The following is a 24,820-nucleotide window of genomic DNA, read 5'->3' as shown; positions in this document are numbered from 1 at the left end:
GGTCTGATGGTTGTGGGGGGCCTCAGCGGGGTACATTTGTCGAGCTATGGCTCCCGCTCAGCTCCTCTTGTGCAGATGATGCTGAGCGAAAGCCATAATGAAACAGAACGTAAGGTTATGTATATAACCAAGTTCTGTGAATTATGGCGACGCTCAGCATCAGACGCAGCTGCGGCCCTTGATCTCGCCTTGTGGTGAAAGTTTGGGAAGGAGGCGAGTAGGTGACCACACACCTGCTTATGAAGGTAAGCGGATGGGGGTGTGGCCAGACGAATGTTGGGATGTAAAGGTACATGGTGGAATTTTTTATTCAGTGCTCGTGCACGAAGTGAAGTACAGTGCAGATGATGCTGAGCGTCGCCATAATTCACAGAACTTGGTTATATACATAACCTTACGATATGCATAGATAATGTTCATCTTGAAAAAGTAAATTAATATACTTTTTTGGGTGTCGTGATAGACCAAAACCTCAGCTGGAAAACTCATATTAACTATGTAAAGAAAAAAACAGCGCGTAGCTTAGGTATCTTAAGAAAAACCAGACACATATTAAATTTGACATCATTATATACAATTTATTGTACTCTTTTATTACCATATCTAACTTACTGTATAGAAACTTGGGGAAACACATACAAAACTAATCTGAATCCTATTATCATCTTACAGAAAAAGGCAATAAGGGTTGTGAACAATGTTAGTTATCTCCATCCTACAAACACTGTTTTTTTTAACTAAGGGCATTAAAGTTCCTTGACTTAGTTGACCTTAAAACAGCAGAGATAGTTTTTAAAGCAAGAAGTTATCAACTGCCATGTAACTTACAAATTTTGTTTAAAGAACGAGAGGTGACGTATAATTTAAGAAGAACACTCAATTTGAAACAGCCTAGAGCTCGAACCACACTTAAAAGTATGTCTGTGTCAGTTAAAGGAGTGAAACTCTGGAACAATATACCGGATGAAATAAAAAACAGCAGGAGTATTTTTAAGTTTAAAGAGATGTTTAAAAACAGGGTTCTAGAATCGTATAGTCAAATTTAACCTATCTGTTTTACCCTACCATGATACTCGGGTATTGCAGATTAAGTTTTGATTTTCCTATGTTGGCTTATGTTCTTTTCGGGAACGTTTTTTGTTGATTGTTGGTTTGTTTGTTTTATCTTGCAAACTTTAACTTTTTTTGTTCTCTTCTGGATCGGTTTTTGTTGATTTTTTTTGTTTGTTTGTTATATTTTGAAAACTTTAACTTTTTGAATTAAGGGTAGGTTGCTCTATAAGCCTTCGGCTTCAAACCTATCCTTTTTGTTTATTTATTTGTATGTGTAAACATTCAAAATAAAATAATTCATTCAAAGGACATCAGAGCTAAAGGACATCAGAGCTAAAGGACAGCAGAGAGACAGGCTAAAGGACAGCAGAGCTAAAGGACAGCAGAGAGATAGGCTAAAGGACAGCAGAGCTAAAGGACATCAGAGAGACAGGCTAAAGGACAGCAGAGCTAAAGGACATCAGAGAGACAGGCTAAAGGACAGCAGAGCTAAAGGACAGCAGAGAGACAGGCTAAAGGACAGCAGAGCTAAAGGACATCAGAGCTAAAGGACAGCAGAGCTAAAGGACAGCAGAGCTACAGGACATCAGAGTTAAAGGACAGCAGAGTTAAAGGAGAGCAGAGCTAAAGGACAGCAGAGTTAAAGGACAGCAGAGCTACAGGAGAGCAGAGTTAAAGGACAGCAAAGATAAAGGACATCAGAGCTAAAGGAGAGCAGAGCTACAGGAGAGCAGAGTTAAAGGACAGCAGAGATAAAGGAGAGCAGAGCTACAGGAGAGCAGAGTTAAAGGACAGCAAAGATAAAGGACATCAGAGATAAAGGACAGCAGAGTTAAAGGAGAGCAGAAATAAAGGAGAGCAGAGATAAAGGACAGCAGAGTTAAAGGACAGCAGAGATAAAGGACAGCAGAGATAAAGGACAGCAGATATAAAGGACAGCAGAGCTAAAGGACATCAGAGCTACAGGAGAGCAGAGCTAAAGGACAGCAGAGATAAAGGACAGCAGATATAAAGGAGAGCAGAGCTAAAGGACAGCAGAGTTAAAGGACAGCAGAGATAAAGGAGAGCAGAGCTAAAGGACATCAGAGCTACAGGAGAGCAGAGATAAAGGAGAGCAGAGCTAAAGGAGAGCAGAGATAAAGGAGAGCAGAGATAAAGGACATCAGAGCTAAAGGAGAGCAGAGATAAAGGAGAGCAGAGATAAAGGACAGCAGAGATAAAGGAGAGCAGAGCTAAAGGACATCAGAGCTAAAGGACATCAGAGCTAAAGGAGAGCAGAGATAAAGGAGAGCAGAGCTAAAGGAGAGCAGAGATAAAGGAGAGCAGAGATAAAGGACAGCAGAGCTAAAGGAGAGCAGAAATAAAGGAGAGCAGAGATAAAGGACAGCAGAGCTAAAGGAGAGCAAAGATAATGGACAGCAGAGAAAAAGGACACCAGAGATAATGGACAGCAGAGAAAAAGGACACCAGAGATAAAGGACAGCAGAGCTACAGGAGAGCAGAGCTAAAGGACAGCAGATAAAGGAGAGCAGAGATAAAGGACAGCAGGGATAAAGGACAGCAGAGATAAAGGAGAGCAGAGCTAAAGGAGAGCCAGGGCTCTACAGTGCAACCATATTGCTTGCATATGCCCCTAGAAATATGTGTGTGCGAACCTGAAAAATCAATTACTCGCACGGTGTGCGAGTGAAGATTACAGCCTCAGTCGTGCTTTTTTCTCCGCTGATAATCGTTAAAAAACTACAAGTCCCACATTGCACTCAAGCCAACGGTCCAATCACAGTAGAGTGACGTGACTGGTTTCAAGAAGAAAAAAAAGGAAATTACCAATCGGAAGCTCTCATTTTCTCTTTTATTCCTGAAAGTCCGCCAATGCGATATGCGAGCGTTTTCCGAGACACAAAACATTAAGTTAATGTGCTTATTCTAGTCTTACCAATAGCAATAGATTTGAGAACACCTAGATTTATCGATAGCAATAGTAATATAACGTTAATGCAACAAAACAAATGCCTTGCTTTGTTAATCATAACGTTGATGCGTAGCGTATGTTGTTGTGTTGGCTGTAACTGACATGAGAATAGCAACACTGTGTACACATTAAAATTGCGATAATCGATTCTAACATTTTCAAATCGATGCAGTTGAATTTTCCCCTTAGGATCGATGCATTGCGATGCATTGTTACACCCCTACACCAAAGTAACTGGCCCACTGTGTATGTGTGTACAGCTAACTTGGCTAGCGTTATCAACAGCAGAGGTGGGCAATAGGGTCCAGCTGCAGCGCCGGGCGGCCGGAGTGCAAGCGGTGTGACGTAATTGGCAGAATCGACTGTCAATCAATGGTCTACCTGACACGCAAACTCATAAACAATGTTTCTGTACTGGGGGGCGGCTAGGTGGTGTAGTGGTCTAAGGCACTCGCCACCAGTGTGGAGACGCTAGGATTCGCGTGTTCGAATCCAGCTCTCCACATTGTTTTTCAGTTTGGCTGGTCGTCCGCAGTAATACACATTGGCCGTATTACGGGGAGGGAAAAACTGAAGGGTGGGGATCGAACGTTGTGAACAAGCGACTCCTACAAGTCGGTTGGTGCGCCTGCGCAGTAGAATCAGGAAGTGTCGGGGGCAGCGTGAGCCTCCCACGCGTTACTCCTCGACACTAAGAGGTCGAGCTGCGCAGGTGAAAAGATGCGACTGCTGTTACCTCAAGTACCGGAGGGGACTTGTGCTATGTATGACTTAGTCCACATTGCAGCCGGCTTGTGGGAGGCAAGAAACAGCGTTCGTGACAGGGGAGGGTTGAATTGGATGATACGAAATTGGGATGGGAGAAAATATAGAAAAATGGGAGAAAAAGTGGATAAAAAAAAAAAAAACAATGTTTCTGTACTGGAGGTGTACAGTATTTCAATAGGCAACCCTGAAAGGATTATTTTTCTAGAAGAGCAACACTAGCCAAAACATAGGCATTGTATGCATAAAATGGGCAAAAGCTAAAGTTAAGTGACTGTTACTTTTGTAGCAGTAGTTTGATTTGATAGTTTATTTGATAGGGACAGCACATGTTAATGAACATCAAGTACAAAATACAAAATGTAGGCATTAATCACTTAATAATTCAAATGTCTGTGTCCCATTCCCGTTTGCACACGCAGATACACACACACGCACACAGTGGGCCAGTGACTTTGGTGGTATGTGCTATTGCACAGATGTGTGTCCTGTTCCCGTTTGCACATGCACGCACAGTACAAATATACATTTATTTTTGAAAAAAAAAGAAACTCTGTTACTTGAAATATTTTCACTGTGCTCCTAAATATTTTTGGGTGCTCCTAAATTTCTTTGTGTGCTCCTAAATTTTTTCATTTAGGAGCACATGTGCTCCTTGGGAAAAAGGTTAGCGTAGAGCCCTGAGAGCAGAGATAAAGGAGAGCAGAGCTAAAGGACATCAGAGCTAAAGGACAGCAGAGCTAAAGGAGAGCAGCGATAAAGGACAGCAGAGCTAAAGGACAGCAGAGATAAAGGACATCAGAGATAAAGGAGAGCAGAGCTAAAGGACAGCAGAGCTAAAAGACAGCAGAGCTAAAGGACAGCAGATATAAAGGACAGCAGAGCTAAAAGACAGCAGAGCTAAAGGACAGCAGGGCTAAATCATCATTCGGCGATTCAAAATGGCCGATCTCCGTGAAAATATTATCACATTTCAAAAACTAAAATCTCACTAATAACACTTTAACCTATTGGTAAACAAACGTATTGCTGAAATATACATTATGACTGCTGTTGTGACATGGTTAGGATGTTTACTCTTGGATACATTTAAAAAAAAAACTGCAACATTATGTCATACAGTCTAGAGACAGATTGATTTATGACGTGATGTCATTTTGGGGCCGGTATCGGACCCGTCGGGTGGAAGAGGTTAAGTCCTCCAGCCTTTTTTGTTCAAATCAAGTCACGAGGAGAAAAGGTTGGGACGAGGAGCTCCGCCCACTCTTCTGTTACCAAGACAACCATCCATTACCCAGCTTACCTTGCGTGTGACGGCAGGGTCCAGGAACCCTCTGAGCTTCTGGATGTAGGCCTGGGGAGGGTTCTTCACCTGGAACCGCTCCTGAACACACAGAACCAAGGTTAGTAGAACCTTCAGGCCAACATATACCAGTATGAGTCATTTAGTAGAAGCTTCAGACCAACATACACCAGTATGAGTCATTTAGTAGAACCTTCAGACCAACATACACCAGTATGAGTCATTTAGTAGAACCTTCAGATCAACATACACCAGTATGAGTCATTTAGTAGAAGCTTCAGACCAACATACACCAGTATGAGTCATTTAGTAGAACCTTCAGACCAACATACACCAGTATGAGTCATTTAGTAGAACCTTCAGATCAACATACACCAGTATGAGTCATATAGTAGAACCTTCAGACCAACATACACCAGTATGAGTCATATAGTAGAACCTTCAGACCAACATATACCAGTATGAGTGATTTAGTAGAACCTTAGTTCAGACCAACATACACCAGTATGAGTGATTTAGTAGAACCTTCAGACCAACATACACCAGTATGAGTGATTTAGTAGAACCTTCAGACCAACATATACCAGTATGAGTGATTTAGTAGAACCTTAGTTCAGACCAACATATACCAGTATGAGTCATTTAGTAGAACCTTCAGACCAACATACACCAGTATGAGTCATATAGTAGAACCTTCAGACCAACATATACCAGTATGAGTCATTTAGTAGAACCTTCAGACCAACATATACCAGTATGAGTCATTTAGTAGAACCTTCAGACCAACATATACCAGTATGAGTCATATAGTAGAACCTTCAGACCAACATATACCAGTATTAGTCATTTAGTAGAACCTTCAGACCAACATACACCAGTATGAGTCATTTAGTAGAACCTTCAGATCAACATACACCAGTATGAGTGATTTAGTAGAACCTTCAGACCAACATACACCAGTATGAGTCATTTAGTAGAACCTTCAGACCAACATACACCAGCATGAGTCATTAAGTAGAACCTTCAGATCAACATACACCAGTATGAGTCATTTAGTAGAACCTTCAGACCAACATATACCCAGGGGTGCAGTCGTAATATGGGCGATGGCCAAACGCCCGCGCAAGCGCGCTCCCGCGCACGCGCATACATGTTCCCTCTGTTGCGCACAAAACAGATGATACACCTTGTCTCATCCTTCCAGTGAAGTCGGGAGATCAAGCAACCCCCCACCACACCTACAGGGCTTGTATTTGGTTGTTGGTATCCTATTATTATGCAAAGTCTAGGTGATAAGTGGCGCGACGAGTCATTTTATCACCTAGACTTTGCATAATAATAGGATGCGCGCACTTCGGCCTCAGTGACGAAGGCCAAACGCCGTTTGACCGCGTTTGCCCAGCACTGCACCCCTGCATATACCAGTATGAGTGATTTAGTAGAACCTTAGTTCAGACCAACATACACCAGTATGAGTGATTTAGTAGAACCTTCAGACCAACATATACCAGTATCATATGAGTGATTTAGTAGAACCTTAGTTCAGACCAACATACACCAGTATGAGTGATTTAGTAGAACCTTCAGACCATTTAGTAGAACCTTCAGACCAACATACACCAGTATGAGTGATTTAGTAGAACCTTCAGACCAACATACACCAGTATGAGTGATTTAGTAGAACCTTCAGACCAACATACACCAGTATGAGTGATTTAGTAGAACCTTCAGACCAACATATACCAGTATGAGTCATGTAGTAGAACCTTCAGACCAACATACACCAGTATGAGTGATTTAGTAGAACCTTGAGACCAACATACACCAGTATGAGTCATTTAGTAGAACCTTCAGACCAACATATACCAGTATGAGTCATTTAGTAGAACCTTTAGACCAACATACACCAGTATGAGTGATTTAGTAGAACCTTCAGACCAACATACACCAGTATGAGTCATTTAGTAGAACCTTCAGACCAACATACACCAGTATGCAGGGAGCAAAATTAACTTTTTGACTCACCGGCCAGTGGCGGGTAGATGGGAAGAATCTACCCGCCAAGCATATTTCTTACCTGCCAATTTTTTTTGATTAAAAAAAAATATATATATATATTTTATATAAAAAAAGATTTTTTAAATAAAATATATATTATATAATCATACTTGTAGTTGTATTATCTGCGAGACATCGCCACCACGCAATAAGTCAAAATGCTCGCTATCTGCAAACAGCTCCACTGTCTGTGTATACTTGAGTAGCCTCCAGCTCCAGCAAGGATTCTCCGGCGATGCAGCTAGACCCTATACTAATACTCTACATTCAGCATGCAAGGATTCTCCGGCGCTGCAGCTGGACCCTATTGGTATAATATTGCGGTTCTTTGGTCTAATCACATTCATCAAGCCCTCAGCTCGAATACGGGTTGAATCAATGTTATAAGACATTGATATCAGGAGCTATCTGTAGCTACTTCTAGCCCGCTAGATAACGTTAAGACAATTTAGTTTACTGGGACATATAGATCTAACGTGAGCTAGCTAACGTGAGCTAGCTAACGAGGGAACGGAGGTATTATGCACTCGAGTCGACTATTGCTGATATGTTGATATCAGCAGCTATCAGTAGCTAGCCAGCTAGATACCGTTAGACAATGCCTCGTCATGTATTAAACTAAAAGTGAATAGTTGACTGGGTCATTGTTTAAACAGTAACGGTAGCTCATGGAGGTCCGATCTAGACGAGAGCAGACTGCTCTGTGTTGATATGAGCAGAAGCCAATAGTATCACGCTGCAGGGCTGGCCCAGCTGGGCGGATATGACTCGTTGCCACGTTTTTTTTCAAAATAAGAATATCATACGAACCGAATGCTGCTAACTGCCGGAGCCATCGATATTATGACTCTAGTTGCGCTTGGGCCGGAAATGAGACCCGCACAGATTTTCAAAATAAGAGTATCGTTATGAACTACACGTCTACAGAAAAACAAAGAAACAAAAGAAACATAGAACCACAGGGAAAACAGGGAACAACATGAAATACACAGGAACATAGAGCCACAATAACAAACAATAACAACAGGATGGAGGAGGGTGGTTATGCGTAGGGAAGGTTAAATGCCGGGGAGAACAGGTGGGTTTTGAGACGCGATTTGAAGGTGGAGAGTGTGGGAGAGTCTCGGATGGTCTGAGGGAGGGTGTTCCAGAGAAATGGGCTACGGGTCAGATGGGGGTCAGATGGGGGTCAGATGGGGGTCAATAGGGAGGTGTAGTCTGACGTCACTGGTTGTTCCACCCGTATAGGGATTTATCATTGGGAAAATGGATTATCGGCTATTGTAACAATTCTGCCGCATGAACATTGGCAAGCTTTCCATTTTTGCACAAAATGAGTTCCCTTCTTCCACTAACATTATTGTTTAAGCATTTTTGGTTGAAATAAAGGTAGTTATAAGGTTTTTAATTTGTCGTAAAAAAAGAACTACATTTACCAGTAGGCAGCCGCATCCTGTTAGGCTGTCGCCTAATCCCCATCACGGCCAGCTGATACCAAGCTAGCTAGCTAACGTTAATGTTACCCCGCTAAACGTAGTAGACGTTAGCATTATGTCTACTGTCGTGAACCATTTTAAATCGAGGCATGTAGAGGAGTTTCGGGAACGAGTCAAATGTGCAGGTCCTCTTCTCAGACCTGTGGGGCAAGCACTGTACACGCATCATGCCGGCTAGCAAGCTAGCTAGCTACACGTCACGGCCCGTTGATACCACAATAGTTAACTAACGTTAACGTTACAAGCTCAAAAACCTTATAACTACTACTACTACTACTACTGTCGTGTCCATAAGTTCCCTGGCAGAATACTTTGTTTGTGAGGACAAAAGTATACAAAGAGGAGAGAACCATTTTAAATCGGGGCATGTTAGAGGAGTTTCGGGAATGCCGGCTAGCAAGCTAGCTAGCTAGCTACTAACGTCATGTAAAAAACAATAACGTTATAAACTATACACAATATATACAACGAAACAATGATTACATTAGTATTTACAGTGATTTAATATGCAGCGAAATAACGTTATACGATTTAAAATATAAATACAAATATGGTAACGTGATTGTTGCTTTTAAAAATGGTGGTTGGCTTTAGAGATTAATGGTTAGTCGTAGTGGAACCTTATCCCTTTCAATCTAATTCTGAATACAATTTCTCCACATGTACACACCCATCCGCCTGGCCACACCCACATCCGCTCCTCTACATAAGTGGGGACATGGCCATACTAACAGCTCCTTCCCTATTTTCACCACCGACAAGTGTCTGTATACACCACTTGAGTTTAGTGCCGAAATAGTTGTTGGAAAGGAGCTACGTGGACATTGTATCTTATTTTTCTCTCTCTCACCAATTTACGAGAAAAGCGAAGTCATAATGTCTGCACCTTCGGGGGGTTCGAGCGCTCACAACGTCACCCTTCACCAGCGCTTCTCCATTGCCGCGTCCGCCGTGGGGCTGCTCTGACTCCACGTCGTGGCAGTCAGATACGCCCGGGCGGCGCCCGGTGGTGAGTCTGCCTCTCCGAGGGGCCGTTGAGCCGCCGTCTCCTGTAAGATGGCCTAGTTCCGGCCCTGGTTCCCCCGTCAGTGGACAGTCGGCCGAAAGGCCGACAGCTCCTCTGGTGGCTGGGGATTTGCGATGCAGACTCTTCGCCTCTGCACGCTCCCGTCGTAGGGCGACGAGTTGCAGGGGCGAACGGCCTGGCTTTGGGGTTGTGCTGGAACCGGACGAGAGTGCTCTTGCCCTGTCTCCGTTTCCGATGGAAACTGAGGATCACATGGAGGGGACGAGAGCGCTCTTGTTTGATGCCCCAATGGAGTCGTATCATTCTCCCCCTCGGGGTGTGGCAGGGAGTGTTGCAGGGAGTGTTGGTTAGAACCTCCGACCCTGAGACAAGATGCCCAGCTATCTGCCGCGTCGGATGGTGGCGCCCGACATGGCAGCCTCCCGTACGTGAGGGACGCGAGTGACATGGAGGGAGGTACGCAAGGGGAGTTGCTTGCCTTGTTCCCTGAGCGCATGGCGGCCGCCGCAGCCGCTAATGGCGTGGCGTTGCCGCAGCCTCTGCCTGCACCTGTTCCTGATGACATGATCTCTGGCAACGTCGTCCTGTGAGAGAGACAGGCGTTGTCTGCCCATTCTTCCCTTCAATGGAGGCCTACGTGAAACAGGGACAGGTCATCTCCCGCATCACTGGCCTTACCCCCGCCTACGTGCCAGTCACGCGGGTGGTGGGTTTGGTCCAGGGACTAAAGGACGGGGTGCCTCGGCTTGATAGCCCGATGACATCCATACTTTGTCCCGAAGTGGTGTGGGAGCCGTTGCGGAAGCCGGTTTCCCAAGGGAAATCGGCTGGGCAGATGGCTAATTGGAGTGACCAGGCGTACATCGCCGCGACTCAGAGCCTAGCTGCGACGTCTAACATCGCACAGCTAGCGTGCTACATGTCGGGGATGATGGCGGGCGGGTCGGTATTGGATGACCATCATCAATATCTTCACGCCCAAGCGGCTGGAGCCATCCTGCACCTTACCCAGCTGCAGGCGATAGCCGCCGGGAAGGGGCGCGCCCTGGCCACTCTATCCCAGCGCCACCTTTGGCTGGAGCAGGCGAGGGTGCCGGAACAGAAGAGGATTCCCCTGCTCACGGCCCCCCTCTCCGATGCTGGGCTGTTCGGTTTGGCCATTCAAGAGAGAACCCCATTTCCCCCGACCCGATGCCACCGGTGATGGCCGACGAAAACAATGCCGGCAGAGGACCGCGACCGTTGCCTCCGCCACCACCACCGCCGCTGCTGGGCCTTCGTCAAAGAAGGCCAGGAGTGGAGGGAGTGCCTCGTCCACCGCAGCCAGCCGGCCTACGCCCGGAGGTGACGGTAGGGATAGACGTGACCAGGTTTCCCAGAACCGTCCCTCCGGGCCGGCTCCCCGCGGGGGCAAGCACCACGCTGGACGCGGCAGGCGCCGCTAGTGACTCTCCCTGTTTACCCCTGTCCCCTTCCCCTCCCCAACATATAATTTTGTTACTAAATAAAAGGTTCCTCCTGGTGGGGGACTGTTTTTTGTTACAAACTGTATGTTTATTCACTGTTATATATTGGGGATACGATGTGTGTTAGCTAGCTAGCTGTGGGGTTGTGTGTTTGTTTAGGAGAGTAGGACAGTTTCTTGTAAATCGTTCTGGTCGCTATATATATGTGTGCTTGGCAAGGCCTGTGGCTAGCACTCGGTCGAAAGACTTGTCTTCCCTCATCATGAAGAAGACTGTGTTCTTCTTGCAATGGTAAACTTTACAGTTTTTTTTATCTGAGGGGGTTGTGTGTATTCTGTTACGTTGGAAACATGGCATCGAGTCCACAACTTGGTTAGAGTGTTGCCTACAGAAGTGCTCATATATGTAGCTTGTACCGAGGTCTTTGACCCTCTCTTTAAACGTCTGTGTTTTCTTTAGACATAAACACAGTCGGTCTGGGAGAGTGGAGGCTACCACGTGCTTCCTCCGACACACGTCCAGCCAATCAACCGCTTCTTTTCACCTGGCAGCGCGGATTCTCACTGAGAGGGCGTAGCGTGTGGAAGGATCACACTATCCCACTCAGGTCCTATCCGCGCTTAGCAGGCGCCCCGACCGAACTGTAGGAGTCGCTGTTTACAACGACCCGGACCCACCCCGCCAGCTTCTCCCACCCTCTAATACTGCCAATTGTATTAGTGTGAACGGCCAGCCAAGCTGGTGACAACCCCGGAGCTGTGAGCTGGATTCGAACAGGCGAATCCAGCCGCTCCGGGGTTGGTGACGAACGCAATCTCCGTTACGCCACCGGACCGCCCTGTTGCATATGTCTTGAGCTTTTGGTCACGTAGCTCAATGTTACATATATCTTTTCAATTATTACTCACGTGGGAAGTCTCTCTGGGGGTTCCCTGTCTCCTCTCTTTTATACAGAGCAGGGTTGACAGGGGTGTTTTCCCTCGGACGCGTCATATGGGACCCATTTCTGTGTCTCTTGGCCAGCTTCCTGCCGCTCTCCCAAGCGGCTTGTAGGGAACGTTATCTGGGTTCTTTACCATTGATATGTTTTGGGTCTCGACGTGTACATAGTGCTGGCCCTGGGTGCTTCTGTGTGGAACCACGCATGGGCTTGCACGCCTTGGTTGCTCATCATGGAAACAGCGTTTTTTATGGGGCAACTAGGATGGAGTTTGTCTCTTCCGAGCGCCAGTGTACTAGGACTAGGTTAGTCTCAATGAATTCTCGTTCATCTCTGGGGGGAGATAACGGAATAGATCAAAGCATTGGCGGAGGGGTCTCACGCCCTTGGGGTGGGCCACCGGTAGGGATGGGTACCTAATTCGGTACTTTTGAGGTACCGAACCGAAACACGTCGGTACTACCGAGTATCGAATCAAGTGAGAAACCGAAAAAAAAATAAAAAAAAAATAAAAAAATTAATTTTTTATTCATTTTCTTTTTTTACCCTTTTTTTTTTTTTTTTACTTTTTTCTTTTCATGTCAACGTTCACACGCACAATATATGCTTACCTAGGATTTGACTTGATTCAACAACAAAGCAGTCGGAGCAATGACGAGCCGAAAACTGTCGAAATTGTAGTTATTTGAAGTTTGGATTTTTTTTTTTACGACTGAGGTAGGTAAATTAAATTTCTTGAGACTAAAGTACCGAAAAAAGGTACCGTTGGGTACCGGTATCGATTCACAGGTACCGGTACCGGTATCGGTTCAAATGTGAAAGGTACCCATCCCTAGCCACCGGGCGCGGTGCTTTTATGTTCTGACCGTCTTGGTGGCGCCCTCTGTGATGTTTTAGATCGACATGCGTACCTACCCCCCTCTTAGGACTGGGGATGGTGGCGTGATTAGGACACAGGACTGGTTCTGGTCGCGCCGGACCAAGTCAGTTAACCCGTTGTCCGCCGGGGCGCAGATCTGCTGTTCTGGTACCCTGAAGGACTTGTGCTTTTTCGGGGGGAAAATGCCGGGTTGGCCCGGGCGTTGCAGGGGTTGATGTTATGGAGGTGTCACTGCGTATTATCCTTCACTGTTGGTTGGTCCATTTTGTGTTGTACCTTGCGCTGTGCTAAAGGAGCCTGGTCCTTCTCCATTCTTTTTTCGCCCCTCTCTTCTCCTGCTTGGCGGGGCTGGGAGGGGGCTGTCGAGGTGGTTCTTTGTACCCCTCTGGCATCCCTGTGTACGTCCCGGTCCGCCGGGCCCAGGTCCGGACTCGTTCTCGTCGACCTGTTGGCCTGGGTTAACCCCTTCTTGAGAACTGAAACACTTGTACTGCTGTATAGCCGGTGTATACCCGCAGTTGTGTTTTGTTATTTTTTTCTTGGGGGGTTATAGGAACAATCGCCTCCTGTTAAACTAAACATAGGGTGGTGCTTGGTTTCCAGGTGTGTTGGTAGCGGAGTCGACTCTCGGGTTAGGCCGGGCTTGACCCCGTCTGCCTGCGAGTGTGCCCCCGCACCTTTCATGACGTCTGCCAATTGTGTCAGCCTTCTCTGCCTCGGCTTCTCTAGGTTTTTTGTGGCAGCTGCGACATGGTGCACAGCATACCGAACACCCCTTCCGCCGCGGTGCTGTTTTTAGCAAACCCCTTAGGCGCCTGTCTAGTCCGCAGTGCTCCAGGCACAGGTCGAGTTATTTTGACCTGTTGCCTGGATTGAGGGATCAACCTCTTTGGGGGTTGTCTCCCCGGTGCGCTGCCTGGTCCCGCTGTGTTGTGGGGGTGTAGCCTCTTTGAGTGCTTCAGGGCGGCGTGCTATAGGGGGGAAGGGCCTGCTCTTGGATGGGCCCTGTCCGATACACTGGCGATGTGGGGGGTGGTGTCACTAGTGACCGCCTGGTGGGGTCTCGATGCTGCGGCATCATTGGCCTCACCAGGCCCCCTTTTCCGGGGGGTCCTGACCCTTCCTGGGACTGGGTCTTCCTTCGCGCTCCGCTGCTACGGCCTTGCCACAGGGTTGGGTTCTTGACCTTGACCCCGTGATATTAGGGATTGTAACATTTTTTTTTCTTCTTCCCGTTCGTTCCCTAGTGGCATGTGGGATGCGTGCCTGTGTAGTCGCGGGTTCTTCTGTGGGAAGGTTAGTCCCACGATCTGCTCACCCTGTGCGTTTGAGTTGCTAAACCCTCTTCGCACAGTCGGATCCGATTCCCTCCTGTCCCCCTCTAGGGGGGTCCGGGGGCTCGGGTCCTCCCCGGTTCTGATGGTTGTGGGGGCCTCAGCGGGTACATTTGTCGAGCTTCCGCTCTGCTCAGCTCCTGTGTTCCACTACGAGCAGAGCGTAAGCTATTACGATATATAACATACGGTTATCCAATAACCATAGTTATATGAGTATAGCAAGAGCTCTGCTCGGACTCACTGAGGACCCCGTGGTTTTCGCCTTCAGTGGTGAAAGACTTGGGAAGGAGCTGTTAGTATGGCCACGTCCCCACTTATGTAGAGGAGCGGATGTGGGTGTGGCCAGGCGGATGGGTGTGTACATGTGGAACATTTCTATTCAGAATTAGATTGAAAGGGATAAGGTTCCACTACGAGCAGAGCGCTCGCTATACTCATATAACTATGGTTATAGGATAACCGTATGTTATGATCACCAGAGAGATACTAGCCACAGATTCAGGGTCAGTTATTTTCCCATTGTAAGAATTGTTAAGCTTATGGAATGTAAGGGAAATCTGATCCTAGGTCTGTGACTACAGGCAGGAGGCTATGCTGTGGTGACGTCAGTCAGCAGCGCCAAATAGCAGTGTAGTTTCCCAGCGACCGAAAAACATAAACGTTGTTATTTTGCTACCTTTACGATTAATTGTGAATATTTTCATGTTGAGCTATAGATTGTGGATAAATACGCACAGAAAGGTACACCATGCCAACGTTAATGCTTTATTTATCTAAAACGAGCCGATTTAGAAATGGTCAATGGGGAAATACATTAAGTGGAACAGAGGGTGGAACAGGAAAAAACTAAAATGACGTAACCACTACACCTCCCTATTGGGAGATACTAACTGACTGACTGACTGACTGACTGACTGACTGATATTGACTGACTGACTGACTGATACTAACTGACTGATACCAATTGACTAACTGACTGATACTAATTGACTGACTGACTGATACTAATTGACTGACTGACTGACGGATAAATGAATAAATGAATGAATGAATGAATGAAATGTATCAACAAAATAATGAATTAATTACAGACTGAGTTGGTGAGTGAGTGAGTGAGTGAGTGAGTTAACCCTTTAACAGATGAGTCAGTGTTAAATCCAGCTGATCTTACCTGATCACAGATCAGTTCCCACTTCTTCTCATTGTCATAGCAACGTAGCAGACGCACTTTGTCAGGAGGAAGGTTCATCGAATTCTGAGAGAGAGAGACAGAGAGAGATAGAGATAGAGAGAGAGAGATACAGAGAGAGCAAGAGAGAGAGAGAGGGGAGAGAGACAGAGAGAGAGAGAGACAGAGAGAGACAGAGAGAGAGAGGTAGAGAGAGACAGAGCGATAGATAGAGAGACACAGAGAGAATGAGGAAGCAACAGAAGGCGAGAGAAAGAGAGAAAGAAAGAGGGGAAAAGAAAGAGAGACGGCGATAGTTTACTTACTTCAGTTAACACAGGAGAGTATTAACATCCTACAAAGCACTTAACACAGGAGAGAGAAAGAGACGTCATATACTGTACAGTACACATTCATAATCACACACACATACACACACACTCACAGATGTCAGTAAACCCATTCAAACACGCTCACATGCACAGTACATACAGACAGATACATATATATATAGAGAGAGAGAAAGAGAGAGAGAGAGAAAGGCAGAGATGGAGAAAGACAGAGATAGAGACAGAGAGAGAGAGAGAGAGAGAGAGAGAGAGAGAGAGAGAGAGAGAGAGAGAGAGAGAGAGAGAGAGAGAGAGAGAGAGAGAGATCTTTAAACAGGCAGGCTATTCAGTGCAACACTAATATATTCAGCCAACAGCCAGCATGGATTGCATGGATTTAGACACAGGCACTAAAGAGTAAAGACTGATATTGGACTTTTGGGGCCTGTGCCGATATTTAGTATTTAGTCAAAAGATACAGATATTGATATATATCTGATATTGATATATATCTGATATTGATATATATATACATATTCATATTTATCTGATATTGATATATATATCTGATATTGATATATATATATTGATATATCTGATATTGATATATATACGTATTAATATTGATCTGATATTGATATATATCTGATATTGATATATCTGATATTGATATATATTTGCAGATATCCCCACACATTCTTAGCAAGGATCCCTCAAATTCAGAGCTCTTAAAATAAAGCTAATCACTGTCAGTAACATACTCATATCAGTGATGAGCCAATATCAGCCCACAGATATATCACTCAGGCTCTAGCACACACACACACATACACACACATGCATTGCACACACACACACACACACACACACACACACACACACACACACACACACACACACACACACACACACACACACACACACACACACACACACACACACATATACACACACATGTACACACACATACACACACACACACGCACACACACACACACACACAAGTAAAAAATTTCATCAAAGTGTTGAGTGCTACAGTATAGGTTAGTATATTAGGACAGTATATAAGTGCATGACAGATTTTTAGGGTTAGATTTTTTATTTATTTATAAAAAAAAAAATTATAATGGTATGGGTATCGGATCGGTACTCGGTACTTGGTATCGGTCGATACCCAAAGCCAGGTATCGGTATCGGGACTGAAAAAGTCGGATCGGTGCCTCCCTAAAAAACAAATTTTCTGGATTTCTGAAAAATCCTCTCCGCCGAGTGACGCCGTTTTGACCGTGCCGCGTCACAGGTGTAAACCCGCCTACGGGAGTTCCGACCTCAGAAGGCATGCAGAACTACATACTATTATGCAGAACTACAAATACCAGTGGTCTTTGCCACCTAACCCCTCGCCCACCTAACACATTTTCCGGGTGAGAGGCATTCACTGGTAGGGGGTAGGTGCGCGAGTTACCATAGCTCAGCGTATGTATGCTGTCTCTATGTGTTCGGGAGACTCAGGTGCATAAAAACCTGATTATGATCATGTCTCGAGCTGTGAGTAAATTACGCGAAGGGGAGAATTATGGCAGGAGAGTTATTTTACCAAAAAGAGTGAGGCGTGGCCCGGTGGAAGTGGCAAGTAAAATAACCGGAAGACTAATGAAAATAAAATATATTTCCTAAACAACTTAATTCTTTCTTTGCGGCTCGGTACCAAATTATCCACGGCCAGGTACCGGTCCGCGACCCGATGGTTGGGGACATCTGCTATAGAGCCTTCTCTCTATACTCCGTTATGCGAAAGTTTACAGACTTGCGGAGCACGTACTGGAGTAGATTATTCAATGCGATGGAGAAATACAGAAGATCATCTCCCAATTCAGATACAATTTAACACAAACGGTTCCAAAGATATTAATGTTTCTCTTAGGGCTGACCTTCGATATTTCTTTTGGAATTCGAAGCTTCGGGCCGAGATTCGATTTTAATTCGAAGCTTCGAAATAATTTTTTTTTTTTTTTTTTTTTTTTTTTTAACACTTTGAATGCCCATCACGAGATATCTCTGGTTATCAGCCCGCCCCCTGAATGCCCATCACGAGAATTCTCGTTTGATTTTTTTTATTAGCGATCTGAATTCATATTTCATCAACCGAGTCTACCGTTGGTAAACCAGCCCCACCAGGCGCTCAGATGTGAAAAAAGCGCCCCCTATCGTCTCCCAGATGATAATGCACCCTTTTGAATTGGACTCAATGAAAATGGATGAGAAAAAAAAAGTCCGGAATCCACATTTTACTTCTCACGCATGTAACCCGAGCCGATCAGATTCATTGTGGACCCTCAGCACAGCGTGTAATATGTGTTTTACAGTATACGCTAGGCCTGCCGCGATAAGCAATAAATCGATTAATTGCCGCGATAATTAAAATTAATGCAATGATTTTGACGGGCGCGATTAATTGCTATTTGCGCGTTTGTTTTAATGAGGCGGAACCAGTGCCCCTTGTCAGTCACTGTCCGTGTTGGGAGGCGGGCCGCTGGCCTTACTACAGAGCACAGCACGGGAGCTCGCCTATAGCAACGCCACATATAGCTTAACTACATTTCTCAATAGTGTTGCTCCTTTTAACCAAGTAGCGTTATTTGTAGTGTAACGTTAGAATAACACAGAATAACGTTAATACAATTACATGCATCATTGTTTACAATGAACGGGTGGGGCTAGTCAAAGGACTGGAGACGGGGACAAGTTAAACATGAATTAATTTATTATAACAGGTCGTTTTCGAGTCGTGCTGCAGTGCCTACGCACCACAGCTATTCTATTATATACTGCTTTGACGCTTCCTCCTCATCGTTGATTGCATGTAGTAGCTGCATCTAACGTTAGTAGCTAACGTTAAAACAAAAAAACACAACCAGACGAGACAAGTTGTCGGCTAGGATAATCACAACAATACTTCCGGTCCGGTCGGTGGGCTTCAAAATAAAAGTCTTAAACACCGGAAAAGACGGAGCGGTGGGCTTCAAAATAAAAGTTTTGGGAAATAAATGTCTAAAAAAAATTCTCTAACCGGTCGCAATAATATCGCTTATCGTGATATTTTCGGGGGCAATTAATCGCCCAGCAAAATGTGTTATCGTGGCAGGCCTATACGCGTTGGATCAATAAAAGCATCGATTTTTGGAATGGCGATCAGGAATTGGAATAATCCATTTGGATACCATCTGATCTCAGGTAAGGAATCTATTTTACCAGTCTTAGGATAATCAGACCCGTTTACACGGAGATATAAGCTTTTCCCCTATATGTGATATGGCTGTTTGACTGTGCGAGCGATCAGGAACTAAGAGAATCGATTTTCAGCTTGCGGCACCAGCGTGCATACGTACACATATACTATCGATAATCTAGCGTTTATTTGAAAACGATTCATAAATAGGCCGAAAAATTACAACGTTCTAGAATATTACAGTACAGGCCGTTTATCACTGATTCTTTTATTTTTTCTTGAAAACGAGGGCTTTTCAAAATGCTATAAAACGGAAATGAACCGATAAAAAAACAATCCGCTTCGACAATGTTGACTGGAAAATGAGTCATTGATAAGCGACGGGCAGATTAGACACATAGCCATCATTTAAAACATAGATTAGGCGATATTAATGCTAACATTGAAGTGGATGGTGGGCATTCAAGCACTAAATGTGCGCCCCCTGCTGGGCACTGAAAGTGTGGGACTTGTACAGCACTTTGTTCAACTTTGTCAGTGCTGTAAAGTTTAAACCTTTTTTAAAATCTTAGAGAAACTAAACACTTTGCTTCCATGAAATATTGTAAGCCGTCATTTGAGGCTTTATAAAAGCAGCACAATGAACACAAATCTGTCAGTGCCGAGTCCGACCTCATCTTAAATAACAAACAGCATTGCTTGTTGTAGTTAACAAAGAGAGGCAGAGTTAATTTTGAAAAAAAAATATAAATAAAAAAAATCATATATATATATATATATATATATATATTTTTTTTTACATAATCGCATTTTATTTTCATATTCGAATCCCATGCCCATCGAACGAAGCTTTGAAGCTTCGAAGTATTTAAGACAGCCCTAGTTTCTCTGCATATTTTCACACCGACAACAAAGTACTGGGCCCGTTGTCTGGGTATGGATTTTGGTGCATTTCCTATCCGACAGCAGAGACAGAAAGTACTTAGCCAGTCCCCCACAGACGCAACTGTAGTTTTTTCACACAGCGAGGAAAATAATACTGTCGGACAATCTAACAATAATGAACACATTTACAAGTCGTATTAAGTTTTGCAAATAAGGAGACATATAGAGATAATTTCAAAGCACTCGAAATTGCCAATATCTCGACCTATTTCTGAATTGCGCAACATTTTGGGGTTTTCTGAGGAATCATCTTAACAAGACGGGTTGGACTGTGCCGGGTCACATATACACACACATACACACACACACACACACACACACACACACACACACACACACACACACACACACACACACACACACACACACACACACACACACACACACACACACACACACACACACACACACACACACACACACACACACACACACACACACACACACACACACACACACACACACGCGCACACACACACACACACACACACACACACACACACATACACACGCACATACACACACACACACATGCACACACTGTCATAATCACAGCAAGGGCCTTCCTCACTCCTCCTCATCCTCCCTCCACATTCTCCACACACCTTCTTCACTCCTCCTCATCCTCTCCCACACTCACAACAAAAGCCTCACTTCCCTATATGGGCAGCATCCGTCCCCCGGTTTTCACACGCTGCCAGCTCTCTACTCATGTACCTGTACTCATTTATATTCCCTGACCTAACCTTTGTTCTCTGTGTGCCCAGGACCTCCACTCCAGTGTCCCTCCTACCTGGACGCCTAAATATTAAAGGCAACCAACTTGTGTCTAACCACGCCCAACTTGCGTCTAGCCACGCCCCCGCGGCGACGCGGCAGCAGCAGAGCGGCAGAGCGGAGCTCATTATATGCCAGTAACCGCCCCTTATTCAGTATCCAGAAATAGCTCAATTGGCAAAGCTGCATGGCTGTGGATCCTACGGCTCGTTGCTTGCTAGTTCGATTCCCTTCAATTTTTTTTTTTTTTTTTTTTTAACGTGCATTCGCATTCTTTCGCCGTTAAGTTTAGGCATAACTTTAAGCATTGTTTCGGAGTTGGTTAAGGTTAGGCATTGTTTCGGAGTTGCTTAAGGTTAGAATGGTTAAGTTTAGGCGCTGTTAAGGAGCTGGTTAAGGTTAGAGTTTGACTTAGAGAATGGCAATATTTTTTAACGTGCATTCATTTCGCCGGTTAAGTTTAGGCATTGTTTCGGAGTTGGTTAAGGTTAGGCATTGTTTCGGAGTTGCTTAAGGTTAGAAGGGTTAAGTTTAGGCGCTGTTAAGGAGCTGGTTAAGGTTAGAGTTTGACTTAGAGAATGGCAATAGACAGCCTATTTCCGCGCTGCAGCGCGAGGCAATAGACAGCCTATTTCCACGCTGCCGCTCTCTCGCGCTGCCGTGGTCACATGGGCGTATTGGCCAATCAGAGAAACGCTAAACACAAGTTGGTTGCCTAAAATATTCCTGGACATCCCGTGCTGATACTGCACAAGGAGTGCTCCTGCTCTCACCCACGACACAGCCCTGTGTCTACCTACCTCGTGCTGCACAAGGAGTGCACCTGTCCTAACCCCAAGAACATTTCTATACCTGTCTGTCGCACATTCCATTTGTCAAACTGTCTGCTTGGGGAATCTACATTAAAATACCCTAAAACGCTCCATTCTCTCTCCTCCTGTGTTTTGCTATTGGGCTCTGCCAAATCCCATTCTTTCTCTCACGCACGCACGCACGCACGCACGCACACACACACACACACACACACACACACACACACACACACACACACACACACACACACACACACACACACACACACACACACACACACACACACACGCACACGCACACGCACACATGCACACATGCACACACATACACACACACACATATATATACACACACATATATACACACACACACACACACACACACACACAAACACACACAGTTTCAAAGTGCTTGGAGCTAATATTTAAAGCTGTGTCAGAATCAGCCATTCAACCTGAGGATCAGACAGCTGTCACTGTGTGTGTGTGTGTATTTCTATAGAGACTGAATGTGCGCCTGATGTCTACAAGTGTGGTGACCTTATTATTCACTTTCTTTGTTATATGTGCCTCTAGCAGGACCTCTCAGTAAGACCTCTCAGTAGGACCTCTCAGCAGGAGCTCTCAGGAGGACCTCTCAGTAAGACCTCTCAGGACCTCTCAGTAAGACCTCTCAGTAGGACCTCTCAGTAAGACCTCTCATTAGGACCTCTCAGTAGGACCTCTCAGTAAGACCTCTCATTAGGACCTCTCAGTAGGACCTCTCAGTAGGACCTCTCAGTAAGACCTCTCATTAGGACCTCTCAGTAGGACCTCTCAGTAGGACCTCTCAGTAGGACCTCTCAGTAAGACCTCTCATTAGGACCTCTCAGTAGGACCTCTCAGTAGGACCTCTCAGGACCTCTCAGTAGAACCTCTCAGTAGGACCTCTCAGGAGGACCTCTCAGTAGGACTTCTCAGTAGAACCTCTCAGTAGGACCTCTCAGTAGGACCTCTCAGTAGAACCTCTCAGTAGGACCTCTCAGTAGGACCTCTCAGTAAGACCTCTCAGGACCTCTCAGTAGGACCTCTCAGTAGACCTCTCAGTAGGACCTCTCAGTAGGACCTCTCAGTAGAACCTCTCAGTAGGACCTCTCAGTAGGACCTCTCAGTAAGACCTCTCAGGACCTCTCAGTAGGACCTCTCAGTAGGACCTCTCAGTAAGACCTCTCAGGACCTCTCAGTAGGACCTCTCAGTAGGACCTCTCAGTAGGACCTCTCAGTAAGACCTCTCAGGACCTCTCAGTAGGACCTCTCAGTAGGACCTCTCAGTAGAACCTCTCAGTAGGACCTCTCAGTAGGACCTCTCAGTAAGACCTCTCAGGACCTCTCAGTAGGACCTCTCAGTAGAACCTCTCAGTAGGACCTCTCAGTAGGACCTCTCAGTAGAACCTCTCAGTAGGACCTCTCAGTAGGACCTCTCAATATTTTGCGCTATATTCTATAATGGTTTTCCCAGTCCGGCCCTGATATATACTGTACATATATATATAAATATAGTTGCACATGGCGGCTGGGTGGCGCAGCGGACTAAGCGCTTGTCACCAACGCAAGAGACACTGGTATCTCAGTAGGCTTGGCCGGCCGTCATACTGGCTCGATTGGCAGAGTCAGCGGGAGGGAAGCCGGTGGGTGGGTCCGGGTCGTTGTAAACAGCGACTCCTACAGTTCGGTCGGGGCGCCTGCGGCCTGCACAGCGAGGGAAGGATCTGGAGGGAGGTAGTGTGACCTTCCACACGTTACACTCTCCCAGTGAGAATCCGCGCTGCCAGGTGAAAAGAAGCGGTGGGCTGGCTACACATGTGTCGGAGGAAGCATGTGATAGTCTCCGCCCTCCCGGACTGACGGTAGGGGGTAGAGTGAGCAACGACCAGGAAGGGGATTGGGAATTGGCATAACGACTAACATTGGGATGGGAGAAAAACGGAAAAAGAAGGGGGGAAAAAGATAATAAAAAAAAATATATATATATATAGTTGCACATGTAAGCTTTAAGTTGTTATGTTGAAGAGCTCTCTGTTCAGATTCGCTCTCATGGTGAAACATGTATTACATGTCATTTAATTTCTACCGAAATAAGAGAAACTGAAACTGAAAGGAAGGGGTCTGTAGTTGTACTCAGTCTGTATTCTGTCTGTACTAGGTGAAGGATTTGGGGTGCTTTTTCAATGTATGTGATGTATAGATTGGGGGGAGTGACCACAGCTAAAACGGTGCCGGGTCAGAGAGGTCGAAGTGCATGCGGACGGTGGAAGCAGGAGACGGTGGTTCAGTAGTGAGGCACACTGCCAGCGAGAGAATGTTTGTTGACATTCCTTGTGGGAACATCTGAGATTAGAGTGTACTGTAGGCCCAGAGCAGGAGGGAGAGAGGTTCATCTGAATGAAAGTTTAATGGTGTTAAAGGTTAACGCAGTTGTCATGACAACATGACAACCAGAAAGGGGTGGGCTATCATAGTTATGACGAAGATCCTATAAAGCTGACAGTGGTTCCGGGTAGGGCAGACTAGAATCAGACCAAGAGCGAGTAGGACTAAAATCTGACTGAGACTAGGAGGGAAGGAACCAGGAGAGACTCTTCCTCCTCCACCACGGAGGGGGGGGGGAGGGAGAATGCCACATCATCATTACAGTAGCTTCGGCTAACGCGAGGAGGGTTAGGCTAACGAACAGGCCTGAACACTATTGGACTGAATCACAAAAGGACGATAGACGAACACACCGAAAGATCATTAGAATAGACTCTTCAAGGACGATACAATTTGATAACATCTGACAACATCTGATTATGAGGTTCTGTTTATAGCAATAAAACAACGCTTTTCCTCATAAGGTATCTCACGGTGTCGAATTCTTACGGAGGTGGAGAATTAGTATGGTTTATGGATTGCACTAACGGGGGAGATAAGGATCTTATCAACCGGTATCGGAGACGTCAGGACCATTAAAAGTACACAACGCAGAGGAATTGGATGGAGAGCCAAACAGACGTGATACTGGCCAGTTTGATCAGGATCTTACAGTTGGTGCCGATGACAGCCGGATTTGCAAGAGATTAAAACAACGGGAACAGTTGGTTGTTGATGACAGCCGGATTTGCAAGAGATAAGAACAACGGATAAAGACTTTTTCAATAATGGGGCGACAGTGGACAACAGTCATCAATGTGTGGGAGAATCATGATCGAAGCAAGGCCGGCCAGCCCTGGGAGAGAGCGTCGAGT

General features: G+C 45.5%; 1 protein-coding gene across 1 annotated transcript in view; it reads right to left on the bottom strand.

Moving 5' to 3' along the window:
• The window catches only part of fmnl2b (formin-like 2b), a gene marked incomplete at both ends in the record, with an annotated part of 121,091 nt that overhangs the window by 90,323 nt on the left and 5,948 nt on the right, over positions 1 to 24,820 (bottom strand). The window contains 2 exons of the mRNA XM_084325317.1: positions 5,094 to 5,174; positions 15,469 to 15,552. Of these exons, the coding sequence (XP_084181443.1) occupies positions 5,094 to 5,174; positions 15,469 to 15,552 (165 nt within the window). The remainder of the gene's footprint in view (positions 1 to 5,093; positions 5,175 to 15,468; positions 15,553 to 24,820) is intronic.

This window comes from Notolepis coatsorum (assembly GCF_963971535.1).
Source record: "Notolepis coatsorum genome assembly, chromosome: 1".
In the NCBI taxonomy this organism is placed as follows: Eukaryota; Metazoa; Chordata; class Actinopteri; order Aulopiformes; family Paralepididae; genus Notolepis; species Notolepis coatsorum.
This window is presented reverse-complemented; position numbering and strand designations above follow the sequence as displayed.